Source organism: Littorina saxatilis, linkage group LG5 (assembly GCF_037325665.1).
Source record: "Littorina saxatilis isolate snail1 linkage group LG5, US_GU_Lsax_2.0, whole genome shotgun sequence".
Lineage (NCBI taxonomy): Eukaryota > Metazoa > Mollusca > Gastropoda > Littorinimorpha > Littorinidae > Littorina > Littorina saxatilis.
This window is the reverse complement of record NC_090249.1, coordinates 33,371,684-33,397,684: the sequence shown is the minus strand read 5'-3', so window position 1 is coordinate 33,397,684 and position 26,001 is coordinate 33,371,684. Positions and strand designations below refer to the sequence as shown.

The 26,001-nt window shown below is 42.6% G+C and overlaps 2 protein-coding genes across 2 annotated transcripts in view; one reads left to right on the top strand and one right to left on the bottom strand.

Moving 5' to 3' along the window:
* Window positions 1-3,546, top strand: part of LOC138966924 (uncharacterized) — a 30,439-nt gene extending 26,893 nt beyond the window's left edge. The window contains exon 3 of the mRNA XM_070339324.1: window positions 1-3,546. This exon is cut by the window's left edge and continues 307 nt beyond it. The gene's annotated coding sequence lies outside the window, so the exon portion shown is untranslated.
* A 1,389-nt stretch (window positions 3,547-4,935) lies between these two features.
* LOC138967741 (potassium voltage-gated channel protein Shaw-like) overlaps window positions 4,936-26,001 on the bottom strand; it is a 37,962-nt gene continuing 16,896 nt past the window's right edge. Inside the window, exon 2 of the mRNA XM_070340396.1 lies at window positions 4,936-10,103. Within this exon, the coding sequence (XP_070196497.1) occupies window positions 8,778-10,103 (1,326 nt within the window). The 3' untranslated portion in view covers window positions 4,936-8,777. The remainder of the gene's footprint in view (window positions 10,104-26,001) is intronic.

The window sequence follows — 26,001 nt, the reverse complement described above, 5'->3', positions numbered from 1 at the left end:
CTTTGGACGTACGTTTCTGGATTGATGGGGTGCTTCTTTTTGTCTGTATTGTAATTGGAGCATCACATCGTCTCTTCAGTGATGTGAACTTTTGAACGGGGGCGGGTTAGGAGGGGGTGGAGGTTGGCAGTGAGTGTGTGTGTGTGTGTGTGTGTGTGTGTGTGTGTGTGTGTGTGTGTGTGTGTGTGTCCTTCACCGATTTCTTCATCCAAGCCCAACGCCAGAGACACTGTCACGTGACTGTCGTAATACAAGATTCTGCATCTGGAACATTATCCAAGGTTACCAGGGAGACGGCTTGCCAGTGATCGCGCTGACATGCTCACACATTTTCAAATGATGGGACCATCGAGGCAAGAGATTGAAATCCTGACTTGTGATCGCAGAAGAAAGGTCATCCATTCTGATATGGCCATCCAATTCGAAAGTGCATGGATACTTGTTTTTTTGTTGTCATTTCATAAGAAGAGGACCTTTCACTGCTCTACGATCATCCATACATTTGAATAATGCATAGGAACTTGTATTTTGCGACTCCGGAAATACCCAAGGGTTACTTTCGGCATATGTGATCACTAGAACGAGATGCTTTATTCCCCGTTATGGCATGAATACGGCGAGTTTTTGCGCTGCTTAAGTGCTCTCTAGTACAGAAATCGGGGAACATTTACCTTACAGAAACATCCCGAAAGACACTGTGCTGCCTTGTATCTTGTCATTATGAGCTGGATTCACGGTATTTCTGTTGTAAATTCCAGTTTTCTACCTACGCAGCTCAACAATCATTTGCCATGTCATATCTGGACATAGCCGAGAACCTGTGCCGTGCTGATTGACCTTTGTCTTGTGATTCTGAGCTGGATTCATGATACTTACTACTGCTGATAATTCCAGAGCTTTCGCCCTACGCAGCTCTGCCATCACGGTGCATGACATTATGAGTTATTTCTAATATGCTGACTGTTAGCAAATGATAACAAGACATGTCGAGAAAAAAGATATCAAGCATGAGCCTTTTAGGCGAATGCTGATATCGTTTGTGAGACATGTCTGTTATCATTTGATAACAGTCAGCATATTAGAAATAACGGTTTTATTACCGTTTAATTCGACCAAAAGAAATTTCGAAGCGACCCCGCGAATTAGACAGAACAGCCGCAATGGGAACTTGAGGGATTCTACCTGATTATGCCTGTCAGTCAAAGAATGCTCGTGACCTGAGTCAGCCAATCAGAGTAACACACCTGACGTGATGAATATTCACAGGTCAAATGCCTTTGACACACAACAATCTCACAATATAAACCATGTTGAACATGCGTTTCGGTTTCTTCGCTTTTTCTCGTTGAACAGAGAGCGACAGATTTAGAACCGACTCCAGACGGATAGGAAATGACGTAAAGATACATTTGATGTAAAGCGAGTGACGCAATTTCACTTGATTTTTGCGAACTTTGATCATTTAGATTTCAAGTGAGCGGTCGGCATTGCACACTTAGAGGATGGGCGGTGCCTTGCTGTTCCGTAACGCAACCCACCGACAAAACTCGCTTTTCGGTATTTTTTAGATAAAGAGAGTATTATCTGACAGCATTTGAAGTGTCATTCTTTAGAATAAATCACGCTGATATTGTTGAATTACATTTGTACTTTGTCTTGTGAATTTTTAGCGTGATAAACAAAAAGGGTCCCTGCCTGAACGTTATAACATTTAGAGGGTCACCTAGAATCCGTCCTGATTGGTCAAAAAGCCATATGGGGCACTGAATTGGTAATAAACCTGGATGTTGCCCTGACGGTATCGTGTTGCTGCGATCGTGTTGCACGTGCTACAAGTTCTGCCGTCTGTCATCTGATTGTAAATAAAATTAAAAAATCCAGGATAATGGCTGTATCTGGAATACTTGACTGCTGTAGCCGTGTGGCATAATGTTACATGCTTTGTCCGAACTGGATCATGTAAAACTTCCCCAGGATAATGGCTGTATCTGGATACGTACTTGACTATGCTGCAACCGTGTGGCAAAATGTTAATGCTTTGTCTGAATTGGTCTATGTTACATGCTTTTGTACAACTTCCGGGATAATGGCTGTAACTAGACTACTTGATTATGCTGTAACCGTGTGGAATCATGTTACATACTTTTGAAAAGTTGCAGGATGATGTTTGTATCTGTATCATCAAGCAAGCAATGCATAAGAAAATTTGACCAGCAATTTGACCAGTAAGCTGGGATTCTTCCCTATTTTCCAAACTATTTGAACAAAATAATTCGTACTGTACTCATGTAATACGACCGCAAAGTCGTTATGTCGATCTTGTGAAAGCCGTTGAAGAGACTTAGGTTTTTTTTCTTGCTTTTTGTTTTGTTTTAATAATCAAGTTACTTTTTCTTCTTCTGTCTTTCTCCTGTTGTTGTTGTTGTTGTTGTTGTTGTTGTTGTTGTTGTTGTTGTAAAACGTTTTTTTGTTTTAGTCGGTTACACATTTAAACATGTCTTTGTATTCATGTATAATATAACATTATCTGTACAATCGTGTGCGTGTGAAAATATACGAGAACATTCCGGATTGTGGCCTAACATGCTTGCCGAGAAAGAAAGAAAAGAACTTGACTAAATGTAAAAAGATCACTTCGCCGATCAAATTCTTGCGTGTGAAAAGGAGTGATTATTTGAGCAGCCAATCAATTTCCTGACGAAAAATGTATTTTGTCACCTTTGAAAAAGTTCAATAATGTTTGTATAGCATTAGAAGTGTAAACAAGACACTCTAGAGTTGAAAAAATGTGTGTGTGTGTGTGTGTGTGTGTGTGTGTGTGTGTGGGTGCGTGCGCGTGTGTGTGTGTGTGTGTGTGTGTGTGTGTGTTAGTGCCTGAGAGAGTTTGTTGGAGAATGCAATACAGTCACTTGAATTCAACACCAATGTTGACGAGTTGTTTAGCAAAGGATCCCAGAAACATATTTTCATATTAACAAAGAACCTAACGCGAAAGTCTAAACAGAACAAATATGGTGTATTTTGGTTTGTTTGTCCATTGACAAATACTGTTTGAACGGGCGACTATCCCACGACTCGTTTTAGAGGTTCTTCGAGTCATGAATTACCTCCCTTGATAGAGTGTCAAATTAGTGTGACTTGGACGATTACTCATGATATTTTACTGCCAATATCGACGACCTTGTTCAAATGAACTATTCGTTTTTTGCTGTTTAGAAAAACACAGCAACATTATTTTTTTGTTAAAATTATTACTTTACACCTTTTACATATTGTGTTTAATTCTTAGCAGAAATGGCCATTGAGCAAAATTAGGTAACATTGCATACGCAAATTGTTTTTATTGTTAGTTTCTCTATCGAAATCAAGTGATTTGTGTTTTTTGTTTCAAAGTAACATGTGCGAGTTCTACAATATATATCCATAAAATATTGAACCAAAAATAAAAAGGTATATATTGGCGGCGAAAGAAAGATTGTTGCGTATATTTCAGTGTGACACATGTAATACATGTAGTGATATACCTGCAATAAATTCTAAACAGAATAGTTGTTTCTGTGGCGTTTTTCATCTTTTTACATTTAGTCAAGTTTTGACTAAATGTTTTAACATCGAGGGGGAATCGAAACGAGGGTCGTGGTGTATGTGTGTGTGTGTGTGTGTGTGTGTGTGTGTGTGTGTGTGTGTGCGTGCGTGTGTGTAGAGCGATTCAGACCAAACTACTGGACCGATCTTTATGAAATTTTACATGAGAGTTCCTGGGATTGATATCCCCGAACGTTTTTTTCTTTTTTTTGATAAATGTCTTTGATGACGTCATATCCGGCTTTTCGTGAAAGTTGAGGCGGCACTGTCACGCTCTCATTTTTCAACCAAATTGGTTGAAATTTTGGTCAAGTAATCTTCGAAGAAGCCCGGACTTCGGTATTGCATTTCAGCTTGGTGGCTTAAAAATTAATTGATGACTTTGGTCATTAAAAATCTGAAAATTGTAAAAAATAAAAATTAAATAAAACGATTCAAATTTACGTTCATCTTATTCTCCATCATTTGCTGATTCCAAAAACATATAAATATGTTATATTTGGATTAAAAACAAGCTCTGAAAATTAAATATATAAAAATTATTATCAAAATTAATTTTTTGAACTCAATTTAAAAACACTTTCATCTTATTCCTTGTCGGTTCCTGATTCCAAAAACATATAGATATGATATGTTTGGATAAAAAACACGCTCAGAAAGTTAAAACGAACAGAGGTACAGAAAAGCGTGCTATCCTTCTCAGCGCAAGTACTACCCCGCTCTTCTTGTCAATTTCACTGCCTGTGCCGTGCGCGGTGGACTGACGATGCTACGAGTATACGGTCTTGCTGCGTTGCATTGCGTTCAGTTTTATTTTGTGAGTTCGACAGCTACTTGACTAAATGTTGTATTTTCGCCTTACGCGACTTGTTTTTAAGTGTCAGACCTTCAGTGTCACTGGTCAGACCTATGTCTTCTTATTGTGCGTGAGATCATGTTGCCATGCTGCTGAAACAATTGCAGAAAATATCACAAACATTTCACTACCATTAAAACACAGAGAAAAATTAATGAAATATGCCCAGTTCAGACTTTCTTTTGTGGGCCAGGCCTCTCTCTTTCTGTGTGTGCTTGTGTGCGTGTGTGTGTGTGTACGTGTGTGCGTGTATGTGTGTGTGTGTGTGTGTGTGTGTGAGAGAGAGAGAGAGAGAGAGAGAGAGAGAGAGAGAGAGAGAGAGAGAGAGAGAGAGAGAGAGAGAGAGAGAGAGCATAATTAAGAACTTTGATGTCATACAAATACGCTTTGTTATAAATGACACGTTTAGAATAACAAAATCAGGTACAACATCATGGCAACACGCACGCACGCACGCACGCACACACACACTCTCTCAAATCAACAAGTCGGAATGATCAATTGCTTTATTGCAAACTACTCACGCACGCGGCAGAGATAATGCAGCAAATTGCATGTTAACAAAGATGCTCTAACAAAACGAATAGGCTGCATGAATCATGGTAGTAATTATTATGTGTAACTCAAGCCGCACTGTGCGAAATTTGGGGCAAAGTCAAATACGCGAAAACAGTGAAGTTTCTACGATTTCTTTCCCTCAAACCCTATATCTACAGGATGTTGATGAAAAAGAGATCTCATGCCGTTTATTTTACAACTAAATCAGCAATTTAAAACTGAAGAAAAAATATCATGTGACACAGGTATGCAATGTGCACATACAGACACTCTGACAGATATACACACACACATGCACGCACGAACACACGCACGCACACACCCACCCACCCACACACACACACAGCCTTTACACAGACTCTTTCCCTCTTCATTATGTTTCTCCATCCTTTTCTCTTAAGACGCCAACGCTCTGATGTGCCGATATTTAGGCCATGGCACGGCCAGGCACTCACACACACACATGTATACATATGCGCATGCTGACATTCACAACGCGTAAACTATCAGTTTTAATTAAATCAGATCTCAACAGTGGAATCAAATTCAGTAGGTCATGAATATTTCTCTCTATGCTGTAATCAATCACATAGCAAACCTGCTTTAGTATGGAGTCCTGAATACAGATCATGTATGTAACTTGCTATTTTGAACGGCTTCTCTCGTTCACTACGACAGTACTCTTCACATGTATGGAAATATCGTTGTTAAGGTGACAAACGATATGCAGAAAGAAGAGAAGATAAAGGAGAAGATTTAGAGAAATCGAATTTGTATTTAACGTATAACAAAAACTAGCAATGAGAAGAAAAAAACTTGCAGTGCTGTCAGTTGTAAAACTGAAGTCATGCTCGAATCTCGTGATAATTATTTAAACTTATGTAAAGATTCAAAGATTAAAGGTCAGAGGCCACCAACCGTCCAGCAGTCCGACCTCTTCCAACGATACGGGGTCAACGGCATCATTGTGACGTCACGAGCAACGGTGGTTTGAGAGACACATCATAATTGAACATGATTGTACGATAGTCAACGGTAGAACGTTTAATACAGCTAAATTGTCCTTTATTCTTTGTTTCTTTCACCTGCAATGCGAATGTAACCAAACTCATAATAATAATTAATTAAATAGATTTAAAACAAAAATGAAAAAGGTCAACGGCTTCTTCATCCCCAATGTCAATGTGTAACAAAAAACAAAACACACGAACACACTTTTGGAGATGGATAAATAAACATTGATAAATAGCTAGACCCAAAAGACGCAGTATTCAGCATCTTCCACTCAAAGTTATCTCAAAGTTATACTTGTACTGTCAATGATTTACAAACATAAACAAAAAAAAGAACGCACCATAAAAGATCCAAACATAACGTTCGTTGTCGTTAAATCAGAACACAAACTGGCTTCTCTCGCCATTTTGATGTCATAACTGTCCGAAAGACTTTGTCAAAATCAAACCAAGTAGTGTATATTTAATCGGGTAATCTTGAACTTTAGTGTGTTAAATTCATAGCTCAGAATTCAGAGGCATTTAAGCCTCCAAATTTGCAGAACCTGCATTTGTAAGCATAACAAGTCATTTTAGATCCCGTTGGAGTCACGGAGTGAACTGTACGAATGCTCGGAATGCATATTCGTTTACATGCGTCAAAGAAGGAATTATCCCAAGCGGCGACAGGGGAGCCAACTCCCGTTGCCTTAGTGATGTCCCTTGGTTGAAAACGTAGCCATTCTCACGTCATTTTCGTCGATCAAACAACCAAATTAAATTAATAATGCTTAAGTTTGGAGCTCAATCCGTTCATCAATGTCACACACATGTTCTTTGGCTTGATTACAGGGACTTGTATCAAAAATAAGTAAAGAATGCCACTGGATTCTGAGCTATGTATTTAACACACTAAAGTTCAAGAATACCTTTAATCTTTCATTGCTGATTTCTCCTCCATTGCCTGATTGTGCCCCGGTATCCTGAACCTCCCGATAAATTACTTGACAGCAGTCAGTTTTATTTACACATAAATCAGTCACCCTAAAAGACATAACCATGATAACTGTCATGGCCTTTTCTAGCGTGCTGGCAGAATCTATTCTTGTCAAACTAGGCATGATCCTGCTTAACTTATGATATATCTTAAACATAGTTACACAACAGCATGGAGGAGTCGAGTCATTTGTAAATCTACCCCTAATTCGCAAAAGCTGGGTGACAATGACATGTAGTAAAGATCCACACACGTATTTCCTAGTACAACTGACATTATTCTAAGTACGTGTTATCATGCTGAAACTGCATAATCTACGGTCTATCAAAGCACATTTTAAAGTTGTAAATTGAATGTTTTTCAGTTTGAAAAAAACAAACATTGAATTGATGGAATGCAGGAAAAATTCAAATGTCCAAGTAACAAAATAAAATCATAATGTAGAGCAGTTGCTTTGTATCGCACAATAGAAATCTGCACTATACTAAATGAGCATGTTATGTCACAGAGCAGCACAATTATCTGTGAACACACCTGCACAGCTGGCTTGAAACAAATTGTCAGCACACTAAGGCTACATACACACGCTTGTGAACTTCACCTCAAATCGTTACCTTTGAAGCGTCTTCGTTGACTTAACTCGAATACGCAAGTCCGTTCCATGAAACAAAATACTTCTACCGTTGACAACGCTAAACGGATTTTTCCTGTTCCAATCCTTTGTTCGTTTTCTTTCAAGTCCACTCCCCTGAAGTAGACACCAAAGCCTTTGTTCGTTTTCTTTTCATTCGACTTCAAGCAGATAAGAAAGCACATCAATGGAAAAATTCCAATCCATTTTGTCTAAGACAAAGACAAACGCACCTATCTGAGGGATTACATTTTCCCCTCATGACGTATGTGACAATGACGTTGACATGTCCTTAGCAGAAAGACTGAGGGAGGGAAGGTGAAACTGCACTGAAACCAGTCTGTCTGGAGGTAACAGCTGCGTCAATGACACAAGTGAGTATGACGTAGACAGAAGGACATGCGTTCCAGTGAATGATCGAATAAACACGTCATCTTATATTTAACATGGAGAAACGGTTGTGCGGAACTAACAAGACTAAGAAGATATTACAACCTGTGATCTCTGCACTCGCACAGAGTCATTGATTAAATACCAACACACGGGAATGGTTGTGGTACTACTAGACCAATGGGTCCGCAAGCATGATGGGTCAAGTTACGAGTATGAAGTACTTTTGTCTTGCATAACACAAAACAGCGTTGCATTACCGGTACAATATTACACACAGCCGCGTCAACGACCTTTGCCATTTGTCACGAGTATTTTCCCAGTTTGATTTTGCCCATATTTTTTCAGTTCAAGATCTGACTTTTAACCTGATCATGCAATCATACCCAATTACAAGTTTCTCTCACCTACATGCAGATTGCACTTTTTGCTTCAACCAACTGTGATTGTTTTCCAGCCGTAAACTGAAGCACCTCTGACAAGTTTTCCAGCAGTTAAAAGTTGAAATGCATGAATTAAGACGGGAAAAGTTAAGAAAAGTCAGCGTTAAGAAAAAAGTCAGCTATCTAGTCGCTGGGAAGTTTGAGACAAGTAACCACATAATTTTGCGGTACTAAAAAAACCCAAATACAAATCCTGACAAGAAGAAAAGCAAACGTCTAGGAAAAGGCTAAACTTCAGTTTTCACTACTTTGAGACTATCATCTCCCACAGAGTTTGTATCGCGCTTCAGTCTTATGACGTCACGATGACATCTTTCCGATGACGTCACAACCTGGTCTCACCCTGATATCTCATGCCATCGTCACTCTGCGTCTTTCTGCTGGTGACGCTGCCGTCACTCTGCGTCTTTCTGCTGGTGACGCTGCCGCCTCGCGGCTGCTCGGCCTGCTGATGCATTATGTGCTGCAGTAGACCGCTGTCGTTGTCTGTGCTGGGGGAACCCCGCCCTCCACGGCTGAGGATAATGTCCGTCATGGAGTTGGAGTCTGAGAACTTGGCCAGGGCGGGTGCGTACAGTCTGTTGGCGCCCGGCAGAGCTCGCCCCGTGCCCGAACTGGCACGGGAAGGGACGCGCGTCAAGGCGCCCCCGTTCATGTAAGGCTCGGACATGAGGGGCGACCCCGAGGAAGCCTTGCGCGGGCCGCTGTGCGTGGGGGAGCTGAAGGGAGAGCGGAGTAAGTGTTCTTCTTCTTCGTTCCGCCGCATGGACCCGCTGCTCCGCCCCCCTGGCTTCAACCCGCCACCTCCCCCTCCCTCGCTGCCCAGTTCGTTCAGCGTGGAGCTCGTGCTGTGGGAGCGAACAGGAGCCACCTGTTTGACGGGGCGTGAGCGCACGTGCGTGTAGAAGAGCGTAAAGTTGTTGGAGATGACGGGAAAGGTCAAGGCCACCAGGAGGACGCCCACAACGCAGCAGCACGTGCCCACGATGTAGCCGATGGGCGTCACCGGACTGACGTCACCGTAGCCCACCGTCGTCATGGTGATGATAGCCCACCAGAAGCCCATGGGGATGGTGGAGAACATCTCCCCGGGCGTGGTGGCGTCTTCCCGCTCGGCGTAGTAGATCATGGTGGCGAAGACCAGCATAGCGATCAGTAAAAAGATGAAGAGCATCAACAGCTCCTGCAGGCTGGCCCGGAGCGCGTAGACCAGCACCTTCAGCGCCTGGTAGTGCTTGACGAGGTGGAAGATGCGGAACATGCGGAAGATCCGCAGGATGAACATGATCTCGATGACGAACTGCTCGTTGAGGTAGCAGGCCTGCAGGTTCCAGGCCTGGAAGATGACCGTGACGTAGAGCGGCACCAGGGCCAGGAGGTCGATGATGTTCATGGGCGAGAACAGGAACTTGCGCTTGCTGGGCGAGAAGGTGAACCTCATGACGAGCTCCAGGGAGAAGAAGACGGTGCAAATGATGTCGAGGACGTTGAGGGCGGCGTTGGAGGTCATGACGACGGCGATGATCTGCGCCTTGCCGTGGCAGGTGGCGGACACGTTGTAGGCCACGTCGGGGCGGAGGTCGGGCAAGGTCTCCAGACAGAACCCGGCAATGGACGTCACCACGAAGAGGAACGAGATGATGCCGTATGCCTGTGAAAAAAAAAAAGAAACAGATAAAACTTTACACCACAGGAACAAGGAGAAGATGACACTAAACACGTAGACATGGCAAGGTAGCGTCTCCAGGCAGAACCCGGCAATGGACGTCACCACCAAGAGGAACGAGGTGATGCCGTAAGCCTGTGAGACTAACAAAACGCATAAAACATCATAGTTTGGAACAAGGAGAAGATGATGCTGAACATTTAAAACACGCACACACATACGTAGCCATGATCAGGTAGCGTCTCCAGACAGAACCCTACAATGGACGTCACCGCGAAGAGGAACGAGATGCTGCTGTATGCCTGAGAGAGTAAAGAAGCAGATAGCGTATTTTGGATCAGGGAGAAGATGATGCTGAACATTTAAAACTACACCAGATCAAACAGATAGAAGAAGATAGGCAATACATTACTAAATCAAAATAGATAAAGAGTTAAATAGGGCGACGGAACAATCCCGAAGGCACTCAATTTGGAGCAAATTTCTCACGTATACGCGATCCAATTTTAGCTGAATTAAGTAAGGGCAACCTTACTAAACAGCTCTCTCTCTCTCTCTCTCTCTCTCTCTCTCTCTCTCTCTCTCTCTCTGTCTCTGTCTCTGTCTCTCTCTCCCTCTCTCTCTCTCTCTCTCGCTTTTCCTTCGATATTGGCTAGCCGTGCTTAGCAACGCACCTCAAATTAGGCCAGCTATCAGTGCGTGGAAGGTCAAAGGGACGGAACTCGATTGCTTCCCCTACAATCACGCTGAGATCAATTGTGCAGAGAGCTGCCAAATTTATTCGTCTCTGTTGCTGACCCTTCGTTTTTTCTCTCGCCTGGCCGTTATCTGGACCAGAATGCTGCGTTGTCCAGCAAATGAACACGGACTTGAGCTGCGTTTCTTTAAGGTATCGAAGACATTGGCTCAAAGTAAGCCATTGGGAAGTTGGCGGAAGACGCTTCAGAAACGGTAGGAAACGACGTCAGTCCTTTCAAAGATGGCTCTCAGTCTGTTGTATTATGTATTGCTTCATTTGTCTTGGATGGATTTAAAGTGGTTTTTAAACAAACAACAACAGCAACAACAACAACAACAACAACAACAACAACAACAACAACAACAACAACAACAACAACAACAACAACAACAACTACCATCACCGCCACCACCACCACTATCACAACAACAACAACCAACACACGCACACAAGAACGGGGTTTGGGGGCAAGAAAGGGGATGGTCGGGGCGGGGTACAGGGTAGATGTCATACAGCTTTAATTTTACCATAACCGTTGCAATAACAGAGTGACGCTTCCAGGGTTTCATTAGATTTGACTTTTAACCAAGCAATTCTTATGTTACTGGCTCGCCATTAGACGTTAGACAAAATACAACTTTATTGTCGCCTCAAAAAATGTGGATGTTACATTTTGTTCAGGTTCCTGGCTCGCCTTTAATCGCACTATCGAGCAATTTGTGTTTTTTTGCTAAGAAACTTGCGAGATTCTCTTTTTATATTTAGTCAAGTTTTGACTAAATATTTTAACATCGAGGGGGAATCGAAACGAGGGTCGTGGTGTATGTGCGTGTGTGCGTGTGTGCGTGTGTGCGTGTGTGTGTGTGTCTGTGTGTGTGTGTAGAGCGATTCAGACTAAACTACTGGACCGATCTTTATGAAATTTGACATGAGAGTTCCTGGGTATGAAATCCCCGAACGTTTTTTTCATTTTTTTGATAAATGTCTTTGATGACGTCATATCCGGCTTTTCGTGAAAGTTGAGGCGGCACTGTCACGCCCTCATTTTTCAACCAAATTGGTTGAAATTTTGGTCAAGTAATCTTCGACGAAGCCCGGACTTCGGTATTGCATTTCAGCTTGGTGGCTTAAAAATTAATTAATGACTTTGGTCATTAAAAATCGGAAAATTGTAAAAAAAAATAAAAATTTATAAAACGATCCAAATTTACGTTTATCTTATTCTCCATCATTTGCTGATTCCAAAACCATATAAATATGTTATATTCGGATTAAAAACAAGCTCTGAAAATTAAATATATAAAAATTATTATCAAAATTAAATTGTCCAAATCAATTTAAAAACACTTTCATCTTATTCCTTGTCGGTTCCTGATTCCAAAAACATATTGATATGATATGTTTGGATTAAAAACACGCTCAGAAAGTTAAAACAAAGAGAGGTACAGAAAAGCGTGCTATCCTTCTTAGCGCAACTACTACCCCGCTCTTCTTGTCAATTTCACTGCCTTTGCCATGAGCGGTGGACTGACGATGCTACGAGTATACGGTCTTGCTGAAAAATGGCATTGCGTTCAGTTTCATTCTGTGAGTTCGACAGCTACTTGACTAAATATTGTATTTTCGCCTTACGCGACTTGTTATATTTAGTCAAGTTTTGACTAAATATTTTAACATCGAGGGGGAATCGAAACGAGGGTCGTGGTGTATGTGCGTGTGTGCGTGTGTGCGTGTGTGTGTGTGTCTGTGTGTGTGTGTAGAGCGATTCAGACTAAACTACTGGACCGATCTTTATGAAATTTGACATGAGAGTTCCTGGGTATGAAATCCCCGAACGTTTTTTTCATTTTTTTGATAAATGTCTTTGATGACGTCATATCCGGCTTTTCGTGAAAGTTGAGGCGGCACTGTCACGCCCTCATTTTTCAACCAAATTGGTTGAAATTTTGGTCAAGTAATCTTCGACGAAGCCCGGACTTCGGTATTGCATTTCAGCTTGGTGGCTTAAAAATTAATTAATGACTTTGGTCATTAAAAATCGGAAAATTGTAAAAAAAAATAAAAATTTATAAAACGATCCAAATTTACGTTTATCTTATTCTCCATCATTTGCTGATTCCAAAAACATATAAATATGTTATATTCGGATTAAAAACAAGCTCTGAAAATTAAATATATAAAAGTTATTATCAAAATTATTTTTTCGAAATCAATTTAAAAACACTTTCATCTTATTCCTTGTCGGTTCCTGATTCCAAAAATATATAGATATGATATGTTTGGATTAAAAACACGCTCAGAAAGTTAAAACGAAGAGAGGTACAGAAAAGCGTGCTATCCTTCTCAGCGCAACGAATACCCCGCTCTTCTTGTCAATTCCACGGGCACTGCCTTTGCCACGGGCGGTGGAGTGACGATGCTACGAGTATACGGTCTTGCTGCGTTGCGTTGCGTTCAGTTTCATTCTGTGAGTTCGACAGCTACTTGACTAAATATTGTATTTTCGCCTTACGCGACTTGTTTGTCTTCAAGAAACGCCCCTCAATTGCGTCTGCTAAAGTAGCAAGTGTCTCGTTTCAGCCCTTACGGACTCGCTTTTAGCACTTTTTACGTTAGTGGTTCGCTTTTAGTCGCACTATCCCCGCAATTTTTGCTTTTTGCTTCGCTAAGTAATTAGTGGCAAGGTCCTCTAGTTTTCAAGAAACGCCCCTCTGCTAAAGAAGCAAGTAAGTAAGTACCTACTTCTCGCCCTCTCGGCTGTCCGGGGGCCCGGGGATTGGGAACAATCACACTTCTACTGCCCCCTTTTCTGCGGCGCAGCATAAGCCTGATTACCTGAATCTCTACCACGAATCCCTGGACGTAGGTGTTTTGTGGGTCACCAACACTCCACTGAGGTCTCGAAGTCAACCACAGGAGCCTGTATTAAAATGTTGGTTTCAACACTTTTTTTCTCTCTCTCCATTATTTTACTTAAATACATGAAATGTACATACATTTATAAATATGAAAACAGCAACAAGCCTACGGAGATTCTATGTTCCATACATGTACATGCAAACAAATGCAGATCTGAACAAGGTATAGGGTAATATTCAAGAATAGTGTCCCAAATTCAAGGAAGCTGTTGCAAGGTACCACACTTTGCAGGACGTGGCGAAGGGAACCATGTCTTTGGGTTGAAACTGAGGCAAAATGGCGGTAAAAGTGATCATTTTGACTTCGAAATTCGACCAAAGAAACAAAGGGACGTAAGCGCTGTAAATGCATACGACGTGTACAACAAAAGAGCAAGAGAGGGAGTACTGCGGAACCAATCTCCTGGCACCTGAGAGAAAAACAATCATTGACGTCAACAAGCGACCGTTCATGCTCTTTTAATATTCGAGTTATTTCGAAAACTTTGTTTTCGTGTTCAAGGGACATAAGTGCGTGGCGGAGTGTTTACGGAACGAATTAATTTGGGACAATTTTATTTACCCTAAACAAATAGTTTTCTGATACGGAGCCCGTGTCAGTCAAACAGGAGGCACGTATTTCGATGCTGACCAAGACTGCTAGGCGGGTATGTGGGCCCTATGCGCACCGATCTGTCTGTCAGATAATGATATTTGTCACGCTCTTCATCGCAGACAGGCCCCAAAGCACTTTCTGTGTTAATGGAGCTCTCTCTCTCTCTCTCTCTCTCTCTCTCTCTCTCTCTCTCTCTCTCTCTCTCTCTCTCTCTCTGTCTCTCTCTCTGTCTCTCTCTCTCTCTCTCACACACACACACACACACACACACACACACACACACACACACACACACACACACACACACACACACACACACACACACACACACACACACACACACACACACTCTCTCTCTCTCTCTCTCACTTGTGCTCTTTACATAGACGAGCTGTTAAATTAATTCTTTTAAAAAATGCATCTCTCTCTACGTCTGATTAGATTCTTCCTATCAAATTAAGATAGGTGCAATGATGCATAGAATTATGTCAGGGAATGCACCTACGTACATTCATTGCCTGAATAACTCAAGAAAACTAAAGAAATTAATCACCCCAACCCCTAGAATTGACCTTTACAAATCAAGTCTTTCTTATTCTGGCGCCCTATTGTGGAATTCCATTCCTGATTTAATTAAAATGCAATTCCGTGAAACTTCCTTCAAGGAACTCTACATGCTGTTTCTCTTGGAAACAAGTAAATAATTCTGTGATAATATTACATCATTGCTTGATATTCATAATGCATTTTGAAATGTCTTTTTAATTTTTTGACATGTTAATTATAAAAATTGTATTGTAATTAACTTAACTTCTATTTCTTCTTGTTATTAATCGAGTTACCCTCAATGGGCGAGGGCCGGATGAAAAAAAGCATGTATACATTGCTTATTCTGTTACCCTCGAAAAATAAATAAAGTTCAAAAGTTCAAGTTCTCTCTCTTTCTCTTTCTCTCTCTCTCTCTCTCTCTCTCTCTCTCTCTCTCTCTCTCTCTCTCTCTCTCTCTCTCTCTCTCTCTCTCTCTCAAACACACGTGCGCTGACGTATTGCCCCATCACACAGATATTGTCTGCATCCAGCTAACTGCACACAAAGATACAGGTACTGACATTCGCAGACACACAGACACAATTACACATACCAACAAACACACTTTTTGCGGCAATTTGCTCCCCCACACCCTACCACATCAACTCCAACACACACATGGGCGCGCGCACAAGCACACACACACAAACACATCCATTTTTGGCGTGTTACTGTCTTTGCAACCTCTTCGATGTGTGACAAGCAGTCTGAAGAGAGGCTCCACAGGACGCCTCATAATTCAGTTGTTTCACACTGACATTTCGCAGGCACAGACAGACAGATAGACCGATGTATTTCCTCGCAACCTTACAACCAACATCCTCTCAACCACACACACATACACACACACACACACATTCCCTTTTCTTTCCCACGATCAAAAACTCTCGTTCTTTCTCTCTCTCCCAAGCAGACACACACACGAGAGAGAGAGAGAGAGAGAGAGAGAGAGAGAGAGAGAGAGAGAGAGAGAGAGAGAGAGAGAGAGAGAGAGAGAGAGAGAGAGAGAGAGAGAGAGAGAGAACAAGAACAAGAACAATTCTTTATTTAACGAGGGTAATTGAGCAAGCAGTGATCTGCTTTTTTACATCTGGCCCTCGCCCTAAAGAGGGACTAGTCTAAAATTGCTAAAGAATAAGCAAGTAAAAAAAAACTACTGCTACATGATTATAATAAAATGAAAGTAAGAACATTATCATCAATTTACATACAATACATTGCTTAAATGAAAAATGTAAGTTCATTTGACATGAGTTAAGAATTACAGAGTAGATTGCACTGACGCAACAAAGCTGTAAATGAGAGAGAGAGAGAGAGAGAGAGAGAGAGAGAGAGAGAGAGAGAGAGAGAGAGAGAGAGAGAGAGAGAGAGAGAGAGAGAGAGAGAGAGAACTTTCGCAGCAATTGGCAGAATGACCTGACGGTTTAGGTGATCCCCTAAACCCTTAGGGCATTCTGCTAATTGCTGCGAAAGTTCTCTCTGGAAAATCGAATTACAGTGCTGGTATAAAGTGATGTTCACACAAAAGACAACTACTGACACTGACAAACTCTTAATGATCAATTATTTCAGTCCACGCCTCTTTGCATTTTTGCAAATCGCAGCAACCCTCCTCCATACTCTTTCGGGCTTAAATATGTAGTCGTGAAGAAGCAATTTCAAAGAACTTTTCTGAAGAAATTAACATTTAGAAGTCAAAGGGACATTTGCTGTGCTATGATTGAGACACACCTGCAGTCATGACCTCGTAAATGCTCCGTAACTATCCCAATTTATTGAATCAATATGAATAGGGGAATGGTTGCTGTCGGCAATCTCTTCTGCGCTAGAGTTCCTAATTTGTTCATCGATGTATTTTTTTTAATCTCCATTTCTAGCAATCATCCATTTAAACGAAACCCATTCGAGTGTAGGTAAAATATATCGGTTGCCTGGCCAAAGCGAGCATGTTGGACCCGCTCTTGTGGCCGAAAAAGTAGGACGAAAACGAAAGAAAAATACAACGAATTGAAAAATTAAAATCTGCCAAGAATACCAGAACACAGCGTTTGACATTTGTGTAACTGTCCTGTGTCAATCTACAAAATTAATTCACCAAGAAATTCCCACTTTTCACAAGAAGTACCAAGGCGGCTGATTTCTGGTATGTGTCAAAGAGGAAGAATGTTCATAAGCCATGTAGGAGTCTGGTCAGATCCATGATCTTCTTCTTCTTCGTTCATGGGCTTAGACTCCCAATTTCACTCATGTTTTTAGCACGAGTGGATTTTTACGTGTTTGACCGTTTTTACCCCGCCATTCGGGCAGCATACGCCAATTTCGGGGGAGGCATGCTGGGTATTTTCGTGATTTTATAACCCACCGAACTCTGACATGGATTACATGATCTTTTCCGTGCGCACTTGGTCTTGTGCTTGCGTGTACACACGAAGGGGGTTTAGTCACTAGCAGGTCTGCACATAAGTTGACCTGGGAGATCGGAAAAATCTCCACTCTTAACCCATCAGGCGGCAGCGACCAGGATTCGAACTCAAGACCTCCCGATTAGGAGGCCGACGTCACCACCATGCCATTGCGCCCGTCCAAGATGACTTACAAGACGGAGAAAGTGGGTACCTATAGCAATCGATTGTAGCACAGGTGAATGATCTTAACTAATGTACTTCTGATTGTACCAATCATTCCTAGGCTCGTGTTTGGTGAAGGTGTTATACCTGTAGAGGCGAAGGGCCAACACTGATAGACTGGCGTGTGAGCTGTTCACAGGGCTGTTTATCTTCCATTACGCTGTGCTTGTTCCTTCTGGCGACAGGCCGGAACTCAGGTGTGATCAGCTGGATCGGTCGATATTGGTGGGTTGAAAATTGATGAGTGAAATGGTGTTATTCGCTCCGCTACACTACAGGGGCAGACCCCAGGACCACTGAGCAGGCTGAGGTACCCTTGGACTAACACATGACACACACTCACGCACGCGCGCACGCACGCACACACGCACACACAAACAAACACACACACACACACACACACACACACACATATTCAAGCAAAGCACGTACTCACATCCCCGTTCGCACAGGTATATCCACAAAACTATCCGTCAATCCATTCAGGAATTATGTAATTGTATCCAGAAAGAACACTTTAATTTACGACATAAGCATAAAGAACGAAAAACCTTATAGAGGAACTATGAGACACAGGAGCGAAATCACACTGTTACAGACATGATACAGACTGGCGAAGGTTTGCATAGACACAAAATGTGATGGACAAATCCGGCATTCACAGCTCCTCCCTTCTCCCAATAATCATGCCACGAGAGCCTTTTGGACTTTGAGATTTTAAGACTTCGAGTGGCGTTTGGTTGCGTAGAGGCTTTTAGCCTCTTTGCCAAAATGAAATATGCGAGGTTTAAGGGGAGATCGAAGTAGAAAACCTTTCGAACTGTACACAAACACACGAAATGAAAATTCTCAATCCTTGCGTTGTGAGTACTCAGGTGTAAAGGCTTGACCGTTACACACCTGCATCTGTTGTACTGTTAATAATACTTACGAGAGAGAGAGAGAGAGAGAGAGAGAGAGAGAGAGAGAGAGAGAGAGAGAGAGAGAGAGAGAGAGAGAGAGAGGGGAGAGGGAGAGAGAGAGTATTAATTTGTGTGCGTGCGACAGACAGACAGACATTCAAACATAGTGGCTAGCGCACTGCACCGCACCGAGATAAAGTATTTCAGCAGGGGAGGCAATTAAAGTCATTCTCTCCCTTCACACCAAAGCCCTTTGTTTCAACCTTATGGTGAGTGATGGCGGAAGGGAGTGCACTCTCCCCAACCGCATTCTCGCAAATGTCTGCCTACGATCTGCACCCGTCTCGAAACGTTTCAATTAAATCAACCCGATTCCTTCCAGACAAGGGCACTGATTGATCTATCGAACACTACACTATACCTGTCAACCCAACGCCTCTCTCGATTCTCTAAAGAATCTGGTTTGGAACAGGAGCTTGGGATAGTTGTCACCCCTTTCTGTGTGGTTCCGAGGGAAATTTGCATTTTTTATTTCTCCGGGTTTCCATTTCCACGGCAATAACTCTTTTTCACCCCCTGTCTATGTGTCGCTATTTGTCTTGGGATTATTTTAGTGTTTCCGTCCAATTCTCTGGTGAAATAGTCTGGCTTTCCTTCTCCCCTGTCTCCTTTTCTGTCACTCTTGGATGAATTAATGGCCTTGGCTTAGTAGCTACGCTGCTGTTTTTATGGAACCCTAGAGCTAGCTCTCTCTCTCTCTCTCTCTCTCTCTCTCTCTCTCTCTCTCTCTCTCTCTCTCTCTCTCTCTCTCTCTCTCTCTCTCTCTTCTCAGAATACTTTCAACTTTAGTAAGTATATAATAATAAAATATGCTCCGGTAAAGTAAAATGGGCCAATGACCGTTTGCATACACACACACACACACACATGAATCACCCTCCTTTTTCCTCCTGCTATCTATTAAACACCCCCGCCACATGCACCCCCCCCCCCCCAACAACAGAAAGAACGAAATAGAGAGAGAGAGAGAGAGAGAGAGAGAGAGAGAGAGAGAGAGAGAGAGAGAGAGAGAGAGAGAGAGAGAGAAAAGAGAGAGAGAGAGAACAGAAGAAAGAGAAAAAAGAACGAAAAGAAAAATATATTGCATAATGCCTCACCACTTGCAAGACTATCAATCTCCGAGTATTGATTTGCAGAATGTGGTGGCAGAAAATTACATAGTTCCCTCCCATATAATAGCGAGTCAATTATACATCTGCCTGGACCGAATGCATTGCCTTTAAATCTGACTGCAAAGGCAGTTAAGCAGCATAATTATGCTAACCCATAATTTGTCGGTCTCCTTTTATTATTTTTCTTCTTCCCTTACTTTTATTCTCCAGCTCCTTTTTGTGTGTGTGTGTAACGCATGAGTATTTACTAAAGAGCCGGTCGATTGAAGCATTCTACTCCTCTACCTTTAGGCCTTCCTTAATTGAACTAAAGAGCCGGTCGATTGAAGCATTCTACTCCTCTACCTTTAGGCCTTCCTTAATTGAACTAAAGACCTGGTCGATTGAAGCATTCTACTCCTCTACCTTCAGGCCTTCCTTAATTGAAGTTGACTTCGCGAAGTATTTTTACACCCCCGGTATAGGGGTGTGTATAGGTTTCGGTCGATGTGTTTGTGTGTTTGTGTTCGCATATAGATCTCAAGAATGAACGGATCGATCGTCACCAAACTTGGTGAACAGGTTCTATACATTCCTGAGACGGTCCTTACAAAAATTGGGACCAGTCAAACACACGGTTAGGGAGTTATTGGTGGATTAAGATTCTACAAGGACTTATAGAGGCACATGTGTTTGTTTGTTTGTGTTCGCATATAGATCTCAAGAATGAACGGACCGATCGTCACCAAACTTGGTGAACAGGTTCTATACATTCCTGAGACGGTCCTTACAAAAATTGGGACCAGTCAAACACACGGTTAGGGAGTTATTGGTGGATTAAGATTCTACAAGGACTTATAGAGGCACATATTAATGGTCAAAGGGAAATAACCTTCTCAGTTGGTGGCAGTGAGAATGGTTATTTCCCTTTGACCAACGGGGGTGTTTTTCCTACCTCCTCGGAGGAATTTCTTGTTTACCTAAAATTCACTTCCAAAGGTTCGTGCAGAGCCCACTTTGCCCATTTTAATATAATCATGGCTACACTGTAGTATTACTATACCAATAGCTTAGTATACTTCGATCGACCGTCGTGGTGATCTGAAGTTTCTACTGGACCAGCTTTCTCATTCGGTGACTGCGCATGTATACAAATCTGACTGCCGAGACTATAGCTTTCTCACTTCAATCTTCGACTTACTCGCGTGCCAGTACTACAAACATGTCTCGAGGAATCAAAGATTTGTTTTAGTCTATGAGAAAGCTGGTCCAGGGGAGAAAGTTGGGCCCATCGTGTTCACGGTCGAAGATTTTCCTCCAGTGTTCGCGCATGCGCAGTGGCCTAATAAATCACTACGTCCGTGCTTTGATACAAGCTCTCGTGGAGTGTGTGGGGGGATGGGGGTGAGGAAGTCCACTGTAATCATTATCTAAATTTTTCGCAATGTAACCGAGCTATGCACTTTACTGAGGCTACATGATGACGCTTAATCCAAATCGATAGTTCGTTATTTCACGTCAATGGTGATAGTTTCGATTTTTTGGGGCAGAATTAGTTTGCAATACATCGAAATTACTGTCCGTAATAACTGAACCCAAAATGAACTCTTCTAAGGTTGTTGACTCTAATCAAACGAAACGTGACGAACACAGTTTCGTATTTCACACCCTCATGGAAGGAGTTTCGTATCAGGCAGGAACACCCTCAGAAGAACGCTGACGAGAGTTGAGAGCAATCATGGCCACTAGCCACGGAAAGAGTGCTGCAAGCTCGCCACTCAGACACATAAGCCCTTGATCAGTCACAAGGGAATTGAGATCAATGCACACCGAACTTGGTATTACGAAATGCTCCGTCTCCTCCGAGGTGTTTTGTATCCAGCTTACTTTCTCACGTAGCTAACACCCTTCATCTTCCCTTCATTCACCGTGATGATTGTCCCTTGCCCCCTCGCCATCCCCTCCCTATACTTTTCTTCAATTCAGTTAATTCACCCCCGCCCACCACCACCACCAGCAAAGTAGGACTTAGACAGGAAACAAACTTTCATCGGTCCGGGTAGCCATATCGGCTGTAGGGACGTTACAAAAAACACAATGGGCGGTTCTGGTGAGGTTATGCCCCCTCTTTCTTTCGGCTGGTAACTGGCGCCACCTCGCGGCAAGATCACACGAGAAAGGAAAAAAACCTTGCATTGGTCCCAAATAGCATATCGGTTTGGTAACAGTTCGTGTGTAAGTCGTGCATTTTATACGGTAAACAGATAATAGTCGGTTCTGGTGAGGTTATGCCCCTTTTTTCTTTCGGCTGGTAACTGGCGCCACCTCGCGGCAAGATCACAGGAGTTGTCTCGCGTTATCACCCCAGAAGCGCTCATTACCAAACCAAACCACCGAGAAATGAAAACAAGAATAAAGACAGAACTGGACAAAACAAATCCATACAGTTTGTATCTGTTTTCTTCGCATATATATCTCTTCTCCACTACGACTCCCATCATATCCCCCCCCCCCCCCCCGTACCCGGCCCCCCTTTTTCCCAACCGTGACTTCCTCCACATACACGTAGAGTGGCAGTTATTTTCAGTTAGGTCAAACTCGTTTTGAATCTTTCCTGCAGACGAATATATATGGCACTCACAGAGACCAAGCAAAAGAACCGTTTCAATTTAAGCCTGACAAATGGGGTTCAAACAGGGTCCAGTTCTGATATTGATTAAAACATATTGAGCATTTCTTCACCCAAGAGAAGGGAATCCGTAAAATACGAGTGAAAAAGGGGCGGAATAGGGACAGAAGCGGAGACGAGGGGGAGGAGGAAGACGAAGAAACAGGGGAGGGGGGGGGTGGAAGAAGAAACAGGAAGAAGTATGATAAAAGGAAAGAAAGAGAAGGGACAGAAGAATGTTATAAGAAATAAAAAGAAGTAGAAAGGTATAAGGAAAAAGAGGAGGAAAGGACGAGGAAGAAGAGGTGGCGTGGAGTAGGAGCAAGGGAAATCACAAAAAAGTAGGAAGAGGAATTGGAAAGGAGGCAGCAGGAGAATCGAGAAGGAGGACTGGGATAATAAGACGAAAGAAGAGGAGGAAGAGATAGAAGGAGAAAGAAGGAGGAGGGAGGAGGCAGAAGAGAGTGAGGAAAAGGTGGTAGAAATAAAAGGAGGGAAAAGAAAAGGAAAGAACAGAAAAGGAGGAATAGATTTTTTTTTTTTTAAACCCAGAGGAAGAGTATGGAGAAGGATGATGGGGGGAGGCTTGGGGTTTGAGGAGAAAGTACGTGGGTGGAGCAGGACAAAGTTTGAGGCGAAGAAAGTTCATGAGTAAGTTGGTGGAGGTAGAGAAGGGGGAGGATGGGAAAGTTGAAGAGGAGAGGGAAGAACAAAGATCGAGAAGGATGAGGATATGGGAGGATGTATGATGAGAGAAAGAAGACAGGAATGGGGAAGGAGAAGGGGGATGAGGATATGGGAGGATGTATGATGAGAGAAAGAAGACAGGAATGGGGAAGGAGAAGGGGGATGAGGATATGGGAGGATGTATGATGAGAGAAAGAAGACAGGAATGGGGAAGGAGAAGGGGGATGAGGATAGAGAAAAACAAGTCGCGTAAGGCGAAATTACTACATTTAGTCAAGCTGTCGAACTCACGGAATGAAACTGAACGCACTATAGTTTTTCACAAAGACAGCACAGCTTCGTCAATCCCCGCGAGAAGGAAATCGCTCACCTTCCACGTGCAAAACGCAGTGAAATTAACACGCTAGAATAGCGCGGTAGCGTATTGTGCTAAGCAGGAAAGCGCGCTTTTCTGTATTCTTGTTAACTTTCGGAGCTTGTTTTGAATACAACCTATCATATCTATATGTTTTTGGAATCAGGAAATGATAAAGAATAAGATGAAATCATTTTTGGATCGATTTCTTAAATTTTTATCGTAAGACTAATTAATCTATTTTCGTTAATTGTGATCACATTTTAAGAGTAAACATGACATATGTATATATTTTTAGATTCAGAATATGATGAAGAATACGATGCAATCAATTTTAAGACTGTTTGCGAAAAATCGATTTTAATGACAACTTTAATGAGCAAACTCATTAATTTGCTTTTAAGCCTCCAAGCTGAAATACAATACCAAAGTCCGGGCTTCGTCGAAGATTACTTGACCAAAATGTCAACCAATTTGGTTGAAAAATGAGAGCGTGACAGTGCCGCCTCAACTTTCACGAAAAGCCGGATATGACGTCATCAAAGCTATTTATCAAAAAAATGAAAAAAAGTCAGGAGATACCATACTCACGATCTCTCATGTCACGTTTCATGAAGATCGGTCCAGTAGTTTTCTCTGAATCGCTCTACACACACACACACACACACACACACACACACACACACACACACACACACACACACACACACATACACCACGACCCTCGTCTCGATTCCCCCTCTATGTTAAAACATTTAGTCAAAACTTGACTAAAAGTAAAAAGAAAAGACAAGTCGCGTAAGGCGAAAATACAACATTTAGTCAAGTAGCTGTCGAACTCACAGAATGAAACTGAACGCAATGCCATTTTTCAGCAAGACCGTATACTCGTAGCATCTTCAGTCCACCGCTCATGGCAAAGGCAGTGAAATTGACAAGAAGAGCGGGGTAGTAGTTGCGCTAAGAAGGATAGCACGCTTTTCTGTACCTCTCTTTGTTTTAACTTTCTGAGCGTGTTTTTAATCCAAACATATCATATCTATATGTTTTTGGAATCAGGAACCGACAAGGAATAAGATGAAAGTGTTTTTAAATTGATTTCGACAATTTAATTTTGATAATAATTTTTATATATTTAATTTTCAGAGCTTGTTTTTAATCCAAATATAACATATTTATATGTTTTTGGAATCAGAAAATGATGGAGAATAAGATGAACGTAAATTTGGATCGTTTTATAAATTTTTATTTTTTTTTACAATTTTCCGATTTTTAATGACCAAAGTCATTAATTAATTTTTAAGCCACCAAGCTGAAATGCAATACCGAAGTCCGGGCTTCGTCGAAAATTACTTGACCAAAATTTCAACCAATTTGGTTGAAAAATGAGAGCGTGACAGTGCCGCCTCAACTTTCACGAAAAGCCGGATATGACGTCATCAAAGACATTTATCAAAAAAATGAAAAAAACGTCTGGGGATATCAATCCCAGGAACTCTCATGTACAATTTCATAAAGATCGGTCCAGTAGTTTGGTCTGAATCGCTCTACACACACAGACAGACAGACAGACAGACAGACAGACAGACACACACACACACACACACACACACACACACACACACACACATACACCACGACCCTCGTCTCGATTCCCCCCTCTACGTTAAAATATTTAGTCAAAACTTGACTAAATATAAAAAGGGAGGACAAGAAGGGGAAGAAGAGGTGTTGGGGGGGGGGGGTGTGTCTTGAAAGAGGAGGTATAGGAAGCAGAGGAAAAAGAGAAAGGGGTATAGGGGAAGGAGGAGAGAAAACGGAAGGAGGAGCGGAAGGAAGAGGGAAGGGATGGGGGGGGGGGGGGGGTGGAGGAGGCAAGACAGACAGAAGAAGGAGGATGAGGAGAAAGGTCGGAGAAGAGGAAGAGATAGGGGCGAAGAAAAAGACAAGGAAAAGGGGACGGTGGAAGAGAAGGGAGGGAGGAAGAGATAGGGGCGAAGAAAAAGACAAGGAAAGGGGGACGGTGGAAGAGAAGGGAGGGGGGAAGAGATAGGGGCGAAGAAAAAGACAAGGAAAAGGGGAACGGTGGAAGAGAAGGGAGGGAGGAAGAGATAGGGGCGAAGAAAAAGACAAGGAAAGGGGGACGGTGGAAGAGAAGGGAGGGAGGAAGAGATAGGGGCGAAGAAAAAGACAAGGAAAGGGGGACGGTGGAAGAGAAGGGAGGGAGGAAGAGATAGGGGCGAAGAAAAAGACAAGGAAAGGGGGACGGTGGAAGAGAAGGGAGGGAGGAAGAGATAGGGGCGAAGAAAAAGACAAGGAAAGGGGGACGGTGGAAGAGAAGGGAGGGAGGAAGAGATAGGGGCGAAGAAAAAGACAAGGAAAGGGGGACGGTGGAAGAGAAGGGAGGGGGGAAGAGATAGGGGCGAAGAAAAAGACAAGGAAAAGGGGAACGGTGGAAGAGAAGGGAGGGAGGAAGAGATAGGGGCGAAGAAAAAGACAAGGAAAGGGGGACGGTGGAAGAGAAGGGAGGGAGGAAGAGATAGGGGCGAAGAAAAAGACAAGGAAAGGGGGACGGTGGAAGAGAAGGGAGGGAGGAAGAGATAGGGGCGAAGAAAAAGACAAGGAAAGGGGGACGGTGGAAGAGAAGGGAGGG